This window comes from Hippocampus guttulatus, chromosome 17 (genome assembly GCF_054856545.1).
Source record: "Hippocampus guttulatus isolate MCC_2025c chromosome 17, RoL_Hgut_1.0, whole genome shotgun sequence".
Taxonomy (NCBI): Eukaryota; Metazoa; Chordata; class Actinopteri; order Syngnathiformes; family Syngnathidae; genus Hippocampus; species Hippocampus guttulatus.
This window is the reverse complement of record NC_141277.1, coordinates 5,261,484-5,276,302: the sequence shown is the minus strand read 5'-3', so window position 1 is coordinate 5,276,302 and position 14,819 is coordinate 5,261,484. Positions and strand designations below refer to the sequence as shown.

The 14,819-nt window shown below is 45.8% G+C and overlaps 1 protein-coding gene across 3 annotated transcripts in view; it reads right to left on the bottom strand.

Moving 5' to 3' along the window:
* The window catches only part of LOC147191686 (netrin receptor UNC5D-like), a 91,547-nt gene that overhangs the window by 5,305 nt on the left and 71,423 nt on the right, over positions 1 to 14,819 (bottom strand). For all 3 annotated transcript variants that reach the window (XM_086135161.1, XM_086135164.1, XM_086135163.1), the window contains 11 exons: positions 13,396 to 13,602; positions 9,095 to 9,238; positions 8,912 to 9,015; positions 4,827 to 5,004; positions 4,012 to 4,179; positions 3,773 to 3,937; positions 3,618 to 3,650; positions 2,545 to 2,751; positions 2,104 to 2,235; positions 1,794 to 2,003; positions 868 to 952 (listed from right to left, as the gene is read on the bottom strand). In XM_086135161.1, the coding sequence (XP_085991287.1) occupies positions 868 to 952; positions 1,794 to 2,003; positions 2,104 to 2,235; positions 2,545 to 2,751; positions 3,618 to 3,650; positions 3,773 to 3,937; positions 4,012 to 4,179; positions 4,827 to 5,004; positions 8,912 to 9,015; positions 9,095 to 9,238; positions 13,396 to 13,602 (1,633 nt within the window). The remainder of the gene's footprint in view (positions 1 to 867; positions 953 to 1,793; positions 2,004 to 2,103; positions 2,236 to 2,544; positions 2,752 to 3,617; positions 3,651 to 3,772; positions 3,938 to 4,011; positions 4,180 to 4,826; positions 5,005 to 8,911; positions 9,016 to 9,094; positions 9,239 to 13,395; positions 13,603 to 14,819) is intronic.

Genomic DNA, 14,819 nt, shown 5'->3' with positions numbered 1-14,819 from the left:
ATCAGTTTCGAGTCGGTACGGCCGTGTCACATGACAGCAGGCGCCATGTGACTCGTGATGAAAATATAAGAAGCTCCTCTCGCATGCGAAAGTGAGCCGGGAAGTCTCATTCCAGCAACAAGAAAAGAAAGGAAATCCTATTTCTCCGTCCTGCCGGACTTTCCCCGCCTTTGGGCTGATAGCGGTTGATTGACAGCTCGGCGCTGTAACTCCGGCAGCTTCCTTAAGCGGCACACCGCATGCGTCTTATCGCACCGCTGCACAGTGCTGCGCAGCGCGCAAGTAGCACAGACGAGCGGAGAGCCGAGGCTCGGCAGTGGCTGAAGTCAGAGGTGCTTACAGTCATCTGTGGGTTAACGACAAACTTCAAACAAGCCTGAGACGACACTTGGTCTAGATGTGGAATTAACTGGAACCAACTGATCGACCAACCAACTAACCGCAGACTATGCACGGCTAACTAACCAACCAAGTACCAGACTGTACTATCAACTAACCAACTTTTAAATTATTAACTCACTGACCAACCGACCGACTGACAAAATAACTAAAAGAACTTCCAGCTGACTAACTGACCGAGAACGAACTAACTAGCCACCCTACTAACTGCCTGACTAAAAATCAAAATAACGAAATAATCAAGACACCGACTAAATCACAGACCTGCTGATAACCTTGCCGGCAACTTAAATGCTAACCATCTGACTAACTAACCAAACAATTAGATAACTGACCAACCTATTAACTAACAACCGACAATAAAGATGACCTTGACCTTGAATAGGCAAACCGACTGACTGACTCGGTCGCTCACAACTAAGCGCCTCCCTCAGCGACTAAACAACCAATGACTAACGGTTTGCTCACCTGCTGTCCTCCTGGTTGACGATAACCGTTGTCTCCCACGTGGTGTCCTGAGCGATCCCCCCGACGGGCACCAGCAGACTCACGCCTGTGCACAACGTTGCGGTCATTAGCACACCTGCGCTACATGATCAGCAACACGTATAGGAAGCAAACAGTGCAGGCTGACTGTATGTCGGAACCCTTCATTAACCCTTTCGTGCACAAATAACGATAACCTGATAAGCTGATTAGCTGTCCAGTGTAGTAACCGCTGTCCCTGAAAGGGTGAAAGCCAGAAGCTCCTCAGTAAGTGTGTGTGTGGTGTTCATGCGAGGACACTATTTGCAGCTTTGCTATTTCAGGTTTATATCACTTTTTAACTTGTACTAAATGACATGCTTTTGAAATCAGTTCTATTCCAGATGAATTTCCAATTTTTTCTCCTGCTCAATTTTTTCGATTGCTATAAAAGTATGACCTTTACGTTTTGAATGACTTTTTGTTGCGGATTGCTGCATGTTCCCAGCGTTCAAGGTGTTTGTGTGCTTTTCGGAATGGTGGAGGCTGACTGAGGTGATTGCACGAAGGCCAAAACTGTCGGCCTTCATCTGTGGAGTGAATGAAAAATGAATGTTCTTTGCCGGATGGATGACATTTTCTCATTCTAGCTTTGGGCCAATAACGACAAGGTCAAACATTGTCGAAACGCACCCGCCCGCCCTGCTCGCCAAGGGGGATTTTTTTTTTTTGGGGTGGCGGCCTAAAGAAGGAACAGAGAGGTGGCAAAGAAGAAAAAAAGGAGGGCAAAAAAAGGTGGATGGAATCAGATGACAGAAAGAAATGGGGAAAGTCAAGGGAAATAAAGAGGAAAAAAGGAAAACAAGACAAAAGGGAGGAAAGAAGGAAAGGAGCAAGGACGGAAGGAAGAGCAAATAAAGTGTGTGCACCTGTGTTTGGCACCACCAGGCGTCCTCCTGCGTGACCCAACACAGCCGTGGCTTTGTGCCGCGGCCTGACGACAGGTGCCGGCACCCCCTGCGGACCAAGAAGGTTCCTCTCTCCTCGGCCCAACGTGGCGCCCACCACGACGCCCCGGTAGTCCGGTGACAGGCCCCTCGGAAATGTCTGAGGGTGGAAGTCTGAACCCTCTGTGATCCCTACGCGTAGGGACATCGTCGGTTAAATGAGTATGAGTAACGGAGTACTCATCCTCAAAAGCTCTTTTGGTATATCTGTAGCTAAAAGAGAGAGGCTCACCTTTGACCTTGAGATCGGGCAGGGGGTCCAGGAGCTCCTTGTCCATGGCGTCGTGGAAGCACATGGGGCTGGTGTACGTGCGAGACACGCTCAGGTCGGGCTGCAGCGACGAGCGGATCAGCAGAGGGTTGCCTGCGGAAAATAATTCAGTCAGGTGAGGAGGGAACAGCACCTCACTGTACCCCTCGCTGCAATCGCGCTCGGTTATCCCAACAAACGTGACCTGTAATGCCAACCTTGTAAAACAAATTCCCATTAAGCATCACACGCATAAAAAATAAAATATTGAAAAAGCATCCATGAATTATTCAGACGAGTCATACACACGCGCGCACACAGTAATACTTTGAATCGCTTCATTCTTCATGGTAATTGGAATGTAAATTATAATATAATGTATATGCATACATACAGTAGATGTATATTGATTGGCGGTGTCACCTTGTCGCGATGTCTTGAAGTTGAAGGACTGGAAACCCCCGGCGAGGGCGGACGAGTCGATGACGTCCACGCCGTAGTCGCTGCGGCTGCGGCGGTACATGGTGACGCCCACTATCAGCAGCGCCACCGTCGCCGCGCCGGCCACCAGGCCGGAGTAGAGCGCCACGTCGCCCCCGCCGATGCCATCGACGCCGCTCTCCACCACACCTCAAAAACGCAACAGCAACTTTCACTCACAAGTCCCGTCCAACCGGTAACACCCTCAAGAGCTCAAGAACTTCATTGAGGTTCCTGGATTAAGTTCTGCGCTAAGGCTTTGGGCATAATCATTGCTTATTGTATGAAATGTACAATAAGAAAATTGTATCTTGTCCCAAGCAGAAACGAGGACCGAAGACCAAGCACTGAGCAATCGCAATGGCTGCTGGCTTGTAACATGAAGATAAGGGACATTGGGAGAAATCCTCTCAGCAGGATGGAGCGCAAAATGGGGGGGGGAAATAAAGAACTCTCATTAACATGTTTCCACTGGCAGGTTAATTGAGGGCGTGAAAAGTTTGGGACAAACTAACAAAGCTGAGGACAAAGTGAGTAGAAGTCACAACAAAAACGCCTAAGCTCAGTGGAACTTTTTGTTCTTGAAGCTTGTATTTCCCAAAACTACAATAAAATGAACACGGGTCCTCCAAAATGACTGGTTCTGATCAATTTCCCTCCACGGCATCAGGAACTTTTAGTCCCCTGTATTTGCAGTCCTTGGAAATAGTTCAGCAGACACCACCTCAAAACTTCTTGCGACATTCAAGTTCAAATTGTATACCGACCTCAAGCTCCAGGATTTTCATTTTTTTGGGGGGGTTATTTGTCCTATGGACTTGTATTTTTTGGAACTCAATTGTCAGGTGCGTCTTTTGGTCTCTCCAAGCCGCTCTCAGAAATACATACTATGAAACTAATGAGTACAAGGTTACAACCCCACTAGCGGGTCTTGTTTGGGGTCGGGGCTAAGAAATTAGTCCAAGAAACTACTCAAGTACCATGAAGAAAATATACACATACGCACAAAAGCTCACCTTGCGGTTTGGCATCACGCAGCAATTTTCCATCTGAAAACACACAAACATCAACCACCGCGTATATAACGGTCCCATAAAATGCTGCGGGCAATCGCAGCTGTTACGATGACCGTTCTCGCAGTTGTTTAGATACGTGAAATGGTATTTCTCACTTTGTGTGCAGAGGCCTCCTGTGCAGTTGTCAGTAGCCAGCGTCACGCCGTCGCACAGCCGCCCGCCGTGCTTGGGTTCGGGCGCCGTGCACTCGCGGCTCCGCCTCCTCTCGCAGTTGCCACCGCACGTCGACCATTCGGTCCACGCGCCCCAGCCGCCGTCCACTGGCAGGTAATCACAACCAAAACGGCGTGAGCGTGCCGCATCCGCGTTGGCGTTGACGCCGCGTCACGCTTACCGGGACACGGCGAATTGCAGGCGCTCTTCTGCACCGAGACGCCGTCGCAGAAGGAGCCGCCGTTGAGCGGCGCCGGGTTGGTGCACGTGCGCGTGCGCTTGTGGACGCCACGACCGCAACGCACGTTGCAGGGTGACCAGTCGCTCCATAACGACCAGCCGCCATTCACTAGAAGACGAGGAAGTCAATATAACGGGCTCACGGTAGAAGTAAATCTGAAGTAAATCTGCTACATTGGAGTACGGTATGTCGACATTACATATCGTGTATATTTAGCTGCTTCTAAAAAAAACGATCGAGGGAAGTCGATACATACGAAGATAAATGATATGGAAGGATTAATGTAACGTTTGTTTACTTCTACTGTCGCGTGGTAGTTGTTCAGTCAATATACACACAGAAAGAAGTATAAAAATTGATATAAGCACTAAATTGGAAAAGAGCCGCAGTATAAATCCCATCTCAGTGTCCCCGGGGGGTTCATCGGGAAGACGACGACGATGATGAACGACGGCGACTGTCACGTTTGTCCGTGATTTGCGGCCGCCAAAGTGACGCGTCAGCTCATTGGCTGTCATCAGACGGGAAGAACGAGTCGTCGGGGCCATCATGAACATTATGGAAATGACTGATTGATGGGGCCTTGGCAAAAAAAAAAAAAAACTAAAATAAAATAAAAAATAGAACCTGATTAATTCCTGTAGTGGCTCCACGGCCTGTCTCTAGCGACTAAATCACACGGAAAAGCAATAATACACAAATTACTTGCAACCAAATCTTAAAAAAAAAAAAAGAGCAGGGTTTTATTCGCTCACCAAAGACGACGACGGCAGCTGTGGAGCTGCGCCGCTTGGCCACGATGTTGCTGGCGACACAGGTGTAGTTTCCTGAATCGGAGAGTTGCGCCTGAGGGATGACCAGACGGTGGTCGCCTTTGGGGTCTGTCACGCCGCCACCGGTGCTCAAAAGCTCGTCGTTTTTCAGCCATTCCACCTGAAGACAACAAGAGCAGAGATTTGCGTTTAAAAGAGAGCGGAGAGGAAGAGAACATTTTGCTCTAATACTTCACACACTTGTATTTTTTTTAGCGAGTTATTAACGTTTTGGTGTTATGCTAGAGATTGGACAAAAACTCCAGGAGAAAAGTGTCTTTGAGGGACCGCTGGAAATGTACAAAGTGGACCTAAAATGGATATTTTTTCACAAAAAATGGCTGCCTTCCTATATACCTTTTCAGGCGTGGCTTTTTGAGACTTTTTTGTGGGTGCACTCATGCCATGTCTCCTAAATTTCATGTTGCTACGTGCAAATGCCTTCGAGGGTTGAAGTTTCACAATGTTCCAGAGGGAACCACCTTGACAATTTTTCGGCTTTACACACACAACGCCAAAAATAGATACATTTTCACCAGGCTGAACATTTCTGCCAAATTTGGTCAATTTTGTCCATTGAGAGAGCCCTTAAAAATGGCGATTCCTTTGCCACTTTTTCTATGGCGTGCTCAAGCCTTGATGAAGGACAGGCCGCTGGATGCTGGTCTCTGCGCTTGAGCGCTGCTGTAAATTGACATTAACGTCAGGAGCTTTTCATCCGCGGTGAGCGCTCTCCGATTCACGCCGCTCTATTTGAGGATTAAAAACTCGGTCCCGCTGGGAACACCGCGTGTTTGTACACCGGCGCGCGTGTGTCGGTGTGCGACCGAGCACTCTGTGCGCGTGTTTGACGTCCAGTCGCTGAGGGATTAGCGCAGCAGCCAATAAACTCCGTGATTGCTTTGCTCTTTCCAAGAAACCCCAGTTGAAAGGCGGAAAATAAGAGAACACACAGGGATATCAATAAATCAGGAGTCATGTCATCATGAGCGCTGTTTTGATTTAACTTTTTTTTTTTTTTTTTTTTTACCCACTCTACGTGTCGGTAATTTAGCGCCCCCGCTGGTGGGCCGCGTTGCCCGCTCCACCGAATTCGTCCGCCACTTTTGTCTCTGCTGACTTCCCCGCCTGGCGTTGTAATCAAGATCCGTGCCGCCAAGCGTGTGCTATTGGATTATTCTTCGACCCACACAATTACGGCGACGGCGGCTTTCTACCCCCCGTTGAAAAGTCTCAGGCTGTTACAATTAAAAAAAAAAAGCATGAGAACATTATGCTGAGCGTTGCCACGGAGACGAAGGTCAACCGCTTTTGCCGCAGAGAGAGAAAAACCACGGGACTAAAGCAGGAATTTGTGTGACAACATAAAGGCTTGCTTTGTAATCGTCAGGGAATATCGGCAGTTAATATCGGCAATTATGCTCAGGGGACTCAAATGCAACCAAAGGACAAAAGGTGCATCTTTTCAGTGCGGGTGTGCTATTACTTTTCTCATTCATTATTTATTGCTGCGAATACGTCTGACTTTTTCGACTGTAAAAAGGCTTGCTTTTAAATGGAAACTAATGGCGATAATGCTCAGAGTACTCAAATGCAACTAAAGGACAAAATGTGCCTCTTTTTTTCGATAATAGGCATGCTATTACTTTTCTCACTTGTAATACTGAAAGGAAATGGGAAATGTTAGATGTTTCTTGCAAAATCATTGCTCACAGCCACAATCTCAGCTTGTGCTAATATTTGTTAGAATGTGGTCATGTGTTATGTCTTAATCTGTGAGTAGAATATGTTCGGGAATGCTCTGTGCACCAACATGTCTTTGGTGAGAATGTGCTCGAATGTGTTTAGCATATGTTAATATATGGTAATTTGCATGTGCAAGCGTATTTTAACTTGTGATAGCATGGGCTAATGTGTTATCATGTGTTAGCATATGTCAGCATGTGTTCCTGAGTGTTAATGGGTTACAACATGCTAATGTGTTACAACTTATTTGTATGTGATAATATGTGGTACACGTACTAATACGTGCTAGCATGTAACATGTGTTGGTGTGCTAGTATGTGTTATTTTGTATCAAGACCCTAGCATGTGTGTGAACTTTCTTGTGTGTGCGCGCTGAATGATTGAGGATAGCCTAGTAGCGAATAGTAGCATGGCGGCATGTTAGCGCCGCACTGACGCATTGTGGTCATCGGTATGTTGACGCACTGATGCGTGAGACAAAGAGCAGAGTGCAAGTAAATAATCCATAAAGTCAAATCCCAGCAGCAGCAGGAAATAGCTCATGTCCACGTTTGAAAGGATTTTCTCTTTATTTTTTATTTTTTATGACGCGAGTTTGGAAAGGGTACATAACCTCTATCGGCCCCCTCATGCACCCGGACCGGCGCTTTTAGCAATTGAGGTCACATAGCTACTCAAGAGGGAGCTGTAAGCATTGAAATCCTGTTGTGTCGTCATTATTGAAGAAAAAAAAAAAAACAATTTTTTTTTTATAAATTGAGCTTATCCGTCTTGAAGCCACCCTGAACGTTACAGCGGCCTTATGGTTGCTGTGTGATGTTAATGAAAAGAAGAGGCGTCCATGTTATCTGCTGCCCTGCTGTGATAGCAGCAATAAGCTTAGCAGGCCTGATAGCAAAAAGAGCTTACGTCTGCTTTAGTCTTGCTGAGGAGAGGACACTCTTTTTTTCTATTAGCTTTTTTTTTTTCTATACACAAGCTCGAGAAGTTTGAAGATACAAATATCATCTGACTGTCCCGAACAAATCTCCTAATATAGAACACGAAGTCAAACTAGGCTGAGAAAATGCACTTAACACGAAGAAACAACACGCTAAAAAATGCAACTAACACATGCTGGGCTTTGGCAAATTACTAAACACATTCAAGCACACACACACACACACACACACACAACATGTAAAAACGCTTTTTTGGGGGGTGTAGCGGGGGGGGGGGGGTAAGCATGTGTTGTGCATGTTGTGCTATGTTAAGTTGAACATGCCGCTACGCTACGCTAACAAAGCTTCCTCTTCAAAGAAGACTCTCAGAAAGAGTGCCCCATTCCAATGATGCCTTCCGCAGACGCTTCTCATATTTTATTCATTTTTATTGCCTGACAACGACGCGACAATGACACAAAGAGTCTGCATGAGGCTGGAGCACAAGTCGCTAACATGATACAATGACAAAAAAACCCCATGAGCTTTAGAAGAGAATACACGGAAACCATTACCACGTGTTTGGGCTATGGTGATAATATGAATATGCATTCCTATCTGTTGGCCTTATACCATCAAGTTTGGGCTCTGTACACCTGCTAGCATTGGCATTAGCATGTTGCTGTCAATCAAAGAGGAAACGGCAGTATTGAGTTTTCAGTAAACTTAAGCTTCTGACTTTGACATCGATATACCACAGACGGAGGCTCAGCGTGATACCACATGACTCACCGTGACGGCGGGTGAGAGCGCTGGTTGCTATTCTTATTGTTCTCCTCATTGATATTCATTTTGATATTCATGAGGGAGAAATTAAAAAGGCCGTGTGTCAAATACAACAACCCACAGTCGAAGAGGGAATTGAAACAAGGCACCTGAATAAGTCACAGTGGGGTGTGATATTTGATATACTTTTTGATTCCGTCTTTGCTCGCTTTTACATTCATGCCATATTCGTTTTTTTAAAAAAAATTAAAAATATAGTGCAAATGACCCCTCGTAAACTCTTCTGTGGCACATAAAAAAAAGAAAGAAAAATTCTACTCTCTCTACTCTCCGAGATCCACGAATAATTGACATTCATTTCACTACCATGGTAGAAAAAAAAAAGCAAATATGTATTTTTAACCATTTAAACAATTTAAGGAAATATTTTCCTTTCCCCCCCTGCCTCACTTGATTATGAAACCATTATTCCATAAATGACCAATAGTCGTATATTTTTCACATCTGCGTGGCTCGGAAGACTGCTAAGTCTTCTGGCGTGAGAAATGTAACCATGAGGGTTATCGGCATGGTTACCTGGGCTACAGGTACACCATCTGGTGGCCGACAATGCAAGACGATCATGCCGCTCAGGGGCACCTCCAAGCCTTGAGGGTCCTGCTCAAAGTTCTTCCTCAGGTCTGAAAAACACCAAAAGAAACTTCAGAAGCGCTAAGAGTCAGCAAAACCACACGCTAAACAACAAAAGTCGGGACTTACAGGCGATCCGCACGGATGCCTTACGGCTTTTGGATGTTCCCAGGTGGCTCCAGGCAACACAGAGGCACCAGTAGTCCTCGGGACCGTGGAAGTCCTCCACCTGCTGGCGGGACACGTTGATCATCACCTCACGGATCTTCATCCCTGTCAGCGACATAAATATAACTGTTAACATTGGCATCAGGTTTGGTGTGTGAAAAAAAAAAATATATACAGTATATATATATATATATATATATATATATATATATATATATACACACACACAGGTATATACATTTTTTTTTTTACTTCTTCGCCAATCAAGGCCAAACTGTTATCATTAAATGCCTTGTTTTGGTTCAGATGATCATAATATTGGCAAAAGCAATTACTGCATGAAAGGAAACTGTGAAATTTCATACATCTGCCAAGAAAACAATAAAAGTAAGTACTTTTACTTTGGGTCAGCCGGGCAGGCTCAGTCATTGTGACTGGGCCCTCAAAGGCAACTCATTATTCTGGCAAATGTATTCACCAACCAGACGCTCATCATCCTGCGGCACCCCGAAGCCGCAATTTCCTGCGGGTAGAATAAGCTCGTCAGCTATTGTGTGGCGTAATTGAAGGCTTGTCCATCGCTCCTCTGACAATTACATATTTGAATGCAGCATGACGTGATGATTTCATATTTCATTTCCTGACGAGTTCAATCGTCACCTTCCTCTCGTTTGGCTAGTTGCTGCTGATAGAAATCATTTAATAGTGACTGAAATTTAAGGAGATGTATTAATGTACATTTTTTTGTGTTCAATCATTCAAAAGGATATATCATGGAAAACTGACTTTTTAATCCCTCGTATACATAATAGATATCTGGAGTGGTTTCCCACCCATCAAGTGTGAAATTGAACAAAAGTAGTTTTAGTTGTCTGGCTTCTGATTTATCAAGATGCATCTGTGAGCAAACCTGTCGGAATCCTGAAAGATTGTGATGTAGCAGTGGGTCTAATTAACATAACCACCCCATCATTGTTTCTCAGGAAACGACAGCTTGAATGGAAAAAGTTGGGGAGTAAAAGAACCGCCTAAAGCAATTTCATGTCAAAGCCAAGAGCTAAGCAGAGATGCAGTCTTAGCACAGATTAGCATGAGCTTCTGAAATGAATATTCAGCTAATTTTTTTTTATATCAGCTGGAGGATATTTGTGTGTGGCGTCATGCGCCACACCACAGCACGAACTGACAAGTGCAATTCGGTGGCTTGGTGATGAAGTACTGCTTCCACCAAGGAAAATACAACCCATGCATTTAATGTCTTAATGGGTTCTTGCAAATCCTAGCATGTAGCGCATGCAGCAGACGCACGTCGTAAACTTTGTGCCGCTTATCAGCAGCTAACTCTGTTAGCAGATGAGAGTCTGTGCTAACATTGTGGTTTGAAGCGTAAGCGCCGTTTATGTAAATTAGCCACACTGCCATGTAACCGATTTGAACCCAGGACCTCTCCACTGTGAGGTGGACGTACAACCACTACCGCATATGCTGCCACATATCACTTAAGTGTCTCTTTTAAATGACAACTGCTTTAAGGCCACTGTTAACACGGTTATAGCTACACGAGCTTACGAAAAATCGGTTTGCTTCGTGACCTCGTTGTGACAAGAGCCTCGAGCGCAAAGCACGCTGGGAGGCATCGTAGGTAGGCAGGCCCTGCCCTCACCTCTTCGTCTGCATCATCTTTATTAATGGCCTTGCAAGAGAACTGATGAATAAACAACAACATGCATGAAGATGATGTAGCGTGTCACGCTGCAGGCACACAAGGTGACTTGCACGGCCTGCAGGGCGCGCGCACGTATTCACACACTCGCACACACACACGCGCGCGCACACACACACACACCGCCATTTTCTGTAGCTTGAACGACATTTGTTTTTCAAAGAAGTAGTTTCTTAGAACTGAACTAATGCTAGCAAAATCTTCATCTGCATCATATTGGGTTAGCAGTTAGCATTAACATCATGTTCGAGGTTGAAACAACTTTGAACATGTGTGTACATTTTTAACAAACATTAACAACCAATAAGCATTAACATCAACTTTGGGGGAAGAACACTAAGAAGACAATGGAGACGCATATATCGGCATCAAGTTCAGGGTATAAACACAATGTTGATCTGTACATTTTGACTTTGAAGCATGAGCGGTTAGCATTAGAATCAAGGTTGGGGGCACAAGATTCCTCTTTGCAGCCACTTAGGTGTACATTTGCCAATTACTCAAACTAATATGGTCATTACGGATTGTTGTGTGTAGAGTTTTGAAAAAAATCTGAATATTAATTATGCTGCTGCAACAGAACAAAATGTGGTAAATTTTCAGATTTGGCATGGGACATTGTACTCAAGGGGTGAGTTCTGCTGTGACGGTCACATGTTCATCCTTCCATCACACTTTCAAAACAACCACCATCAAAGTGTCTTCCTGGAACACGCAGACAGCGTTGTTGTATTATTTTTATGGTGGGCGCATAATTGTGTTCTTTCCCCCTGGCCAAAACATTGCCGCTCCACCACTGCTCATCTCTTATTCATATACCTATACAATGTTTAAAAAAAACAAACAAACAAAAAACAAAACATCCCACAATAGACACGTTTCCATTCTGCATTAGCACCACCAGACGATCCTCAGCCTCCAAATTATTAGGTACATGTGCAGTTTGTGAAGCGGAGCCTCTTAAGCGGTCCCTGAGGTGTTTGGAATCGAAGCCCCAGCGTGCGCACTGCGAGACTCCGTTCTTTTTTCATCGCTGGCATCATGAAATATTAAAAGCAACATGCGTTGAAAAGATATCATCTAACGTGGACTGCCATAGCTGCTGCTGCACGTGAAAAACGATTCGTGAACATCACGTTACGTGTTTGCTGAAGTGCTCTCGTCGCGTCGCCTGACTCGCTCGCAGCTTGGCAAATCCATGTTCGAGCTCGCTTTGGCGAGACCCGTGGTACAGTTAGTGTGAAGCGAGTGTTCCTTGGTAGGTATTCATAATAACGGGCAAAGGAAGTCGATGGCACGCTTGGTTCAGAGTGGACACATGTAGCGTGCCGAATGATTAACACGATAGAAGTGAAGAGATGGATCAGAAATGATCCACAAAGTAAAGAAAATAATGATAGTGAAGCGAATGTGATAGCCCAGCCTGAGCAGTTCATTCTGAGCAAATGGAAAAAGACACACGGACAATCTTTTCAACAAGGCTCTGCGCGAGTGCGTTTGTCTTTAAAGGATGTCCAATCCAACTTCAAAGGACAAACAATTGATCTCAGGCCAATTGAGTCAGAATCAAATCTTGTGTTCTGGATGCAAGCTCGAAAGAATCAATGTCATTAATTTGCCATTAATTGGTGAGCGTCCGCTCCGCTGAAGCATCTCGGGTAGCTCCTCTTAACGGATGCCGTGGGGGCTCTCGGCTCACACCATTTTTGTGTTGTGGAGCAGAACACGTGGGTGGGGGGAGAAGAGGATCTTTTCAGCTCCAGTTAGATCTCCGGCGTCATTAATTAACAAGACAGGCCTGCGCATCCCCCCACAAAAAAGAAGGAAAACATCATCGTTCTGAAGCAAGAGCAGGAAGAACACCCGACCTTAACAAGCGCTGTGATGAAATATCACCCTGAGGCTTTTGGAAATACTGTTGGGTCCGGTTTAAGGAGAGGTACGGGGTGAGTTCAAAACACAGTTTTAGCTTGTTGGCTCAAGATAGCTTAAAGCAGTGGTGTCAAACATACGGCCCGCGGGCCGGAACCGGCCCCCAAGGAGGCTCGATCCGGCCAGCGGGATAATTGAAAAGTGAAAAATGCATTAAAGACACAGAATTAATATTTTAAATAAAATGCAAATCGTGGATTATCCGCTAGGGGGAACATTGCAAGAAACCCCTCGCCCTGAACTCAGTGGTCTCAAAACTGCAGCCCGGGGGCCACTTGTGGCCCACAGGGTGATATTTTGCAGCTCTTGTGAATTGACTATGAGGTGGAAAAGAAAATATTTCCTGTTCCCCATTCCCACTCATGTCTTTTTTCAAAACCTGGCATGAGGAGAAAGGTTGGTGATGAGAACAGCCAATTGCAAGAAAGACAGGAGAGGGATTTTTTTTGTTTGTTTTTGTTATTGTTATTTTGCACCAGGGCATCTGGATGCACAGAAGAAGTTGCGACACTCAAGAAAACATCTGTCGTTACTCAATTTCACATGCTGAGTATTCAAAGTACTCTGGAGATGGGAAAGAGGACCAGGTGAAGAACTTTGTATTTACCTGTCCCCAGGTCAGTATGCTCACGGGACGTGTGCTGGCTCTGGTGGACCCACTCGCCATTGCACTTGAAGAAGATCTGCAGGGCGGGCCGGGCCTGGCAGTGCAGCTTGATGGGGTTGCTCTTGATGATGTACGCATCCACCGGCTCCTCCACAAAGCGCGGCAGCGTGCCGGATGGACCGTGCTGCTGGCTCTCACCGCGAACGCCTGCACAGCGATCAAATCAAATCACAGTCAGACTCGACGGAAACACTTTGCACGACATCAAATCACTCAAACACTTTTGACACACGGGCTGTCAAACTGCCTCCGCGTTGTCAACTGGTAAAACGTCTCCATCCATCAAAGTGCCGTCATTCCAGAACCACTGCCATCACATAACTTCCATCATGTGACCAGCCGGTAGTTATCTAATCGCCGCAAACGTTTACCTCATGTGCCACATTAGCTGGCGAGAGAGAAAATCTATAGGATAATTCAATGACAAACAGGAAGTAGAAGGTAGCGGTCAAAATATTAGCTTAACTAGTTCTACTAACTAACCCTAAAACTTTGCTAGGATGTGACGGGGGAACGGCTCTAACTTGAACTTCGTTTAAAGAGAGGCTACATGTCGTCGACACTCAGTCAAAATGACCGTAGACACGCAGGCACGCACACACACACATTCTCACGAACGCACTCTTCGGCCGTCCCTGCTTTGCCAATATGGCACACTTGCAGTGGTCGATTTAGGTTAGTCTCGGAGGGAGCGGTTGCCGAGTTGGACGCCATCGTGCAAGAAGAAAGAAAAATCCTCCTCATCAAAGACCAGGGTGAAGAAAATGGTGGGAAGACGTGACGATGAAAGACAGGTGTTTGCTCGCAATGTGACGGCAACATGTGTGCTCGCTCATTAACACGCAGCGTGTTTTAATTAGAAATACACCAGCCCACTCCCAAGGGGTGGGCGAGCGCCCTACGGGGGACGTGCATTATGATACAACCAGCTTATACTGTATGTAAGGTTTGCAATATTTACTGAAGAACGTGCACAACATTTCATGAAAGGAGAAAGAAGAAGAAAACTTAAGGAGAAAGAGAAAATCATTGAAAGCCAACCCAGTCATGATTCTTGACTGATTCAGGATTCTTACTTTGCGGATCTGACGCCATTGATACATCGCGCGAGTTATGGCATGACAGTCGATTAGCGATTTTACATAAAAGTCAAAACATCGATCGATTTCGATCCACTCGATCAGATTTTCGCCGCACTGGTTTCTTTTTTGACACCAGGCAGCTGCCCAATGGAAACGAAGGGTCACCGGGTGACGCCAGCGCAGAGGTGGCAAACGGGGGTGGCGTTTGTCAACGCTGCACTGATGAAATGCTCCCGACGCTCGGCAGATGGATAGGGTGGGCGGTGGAGGTGAGGGAGCATC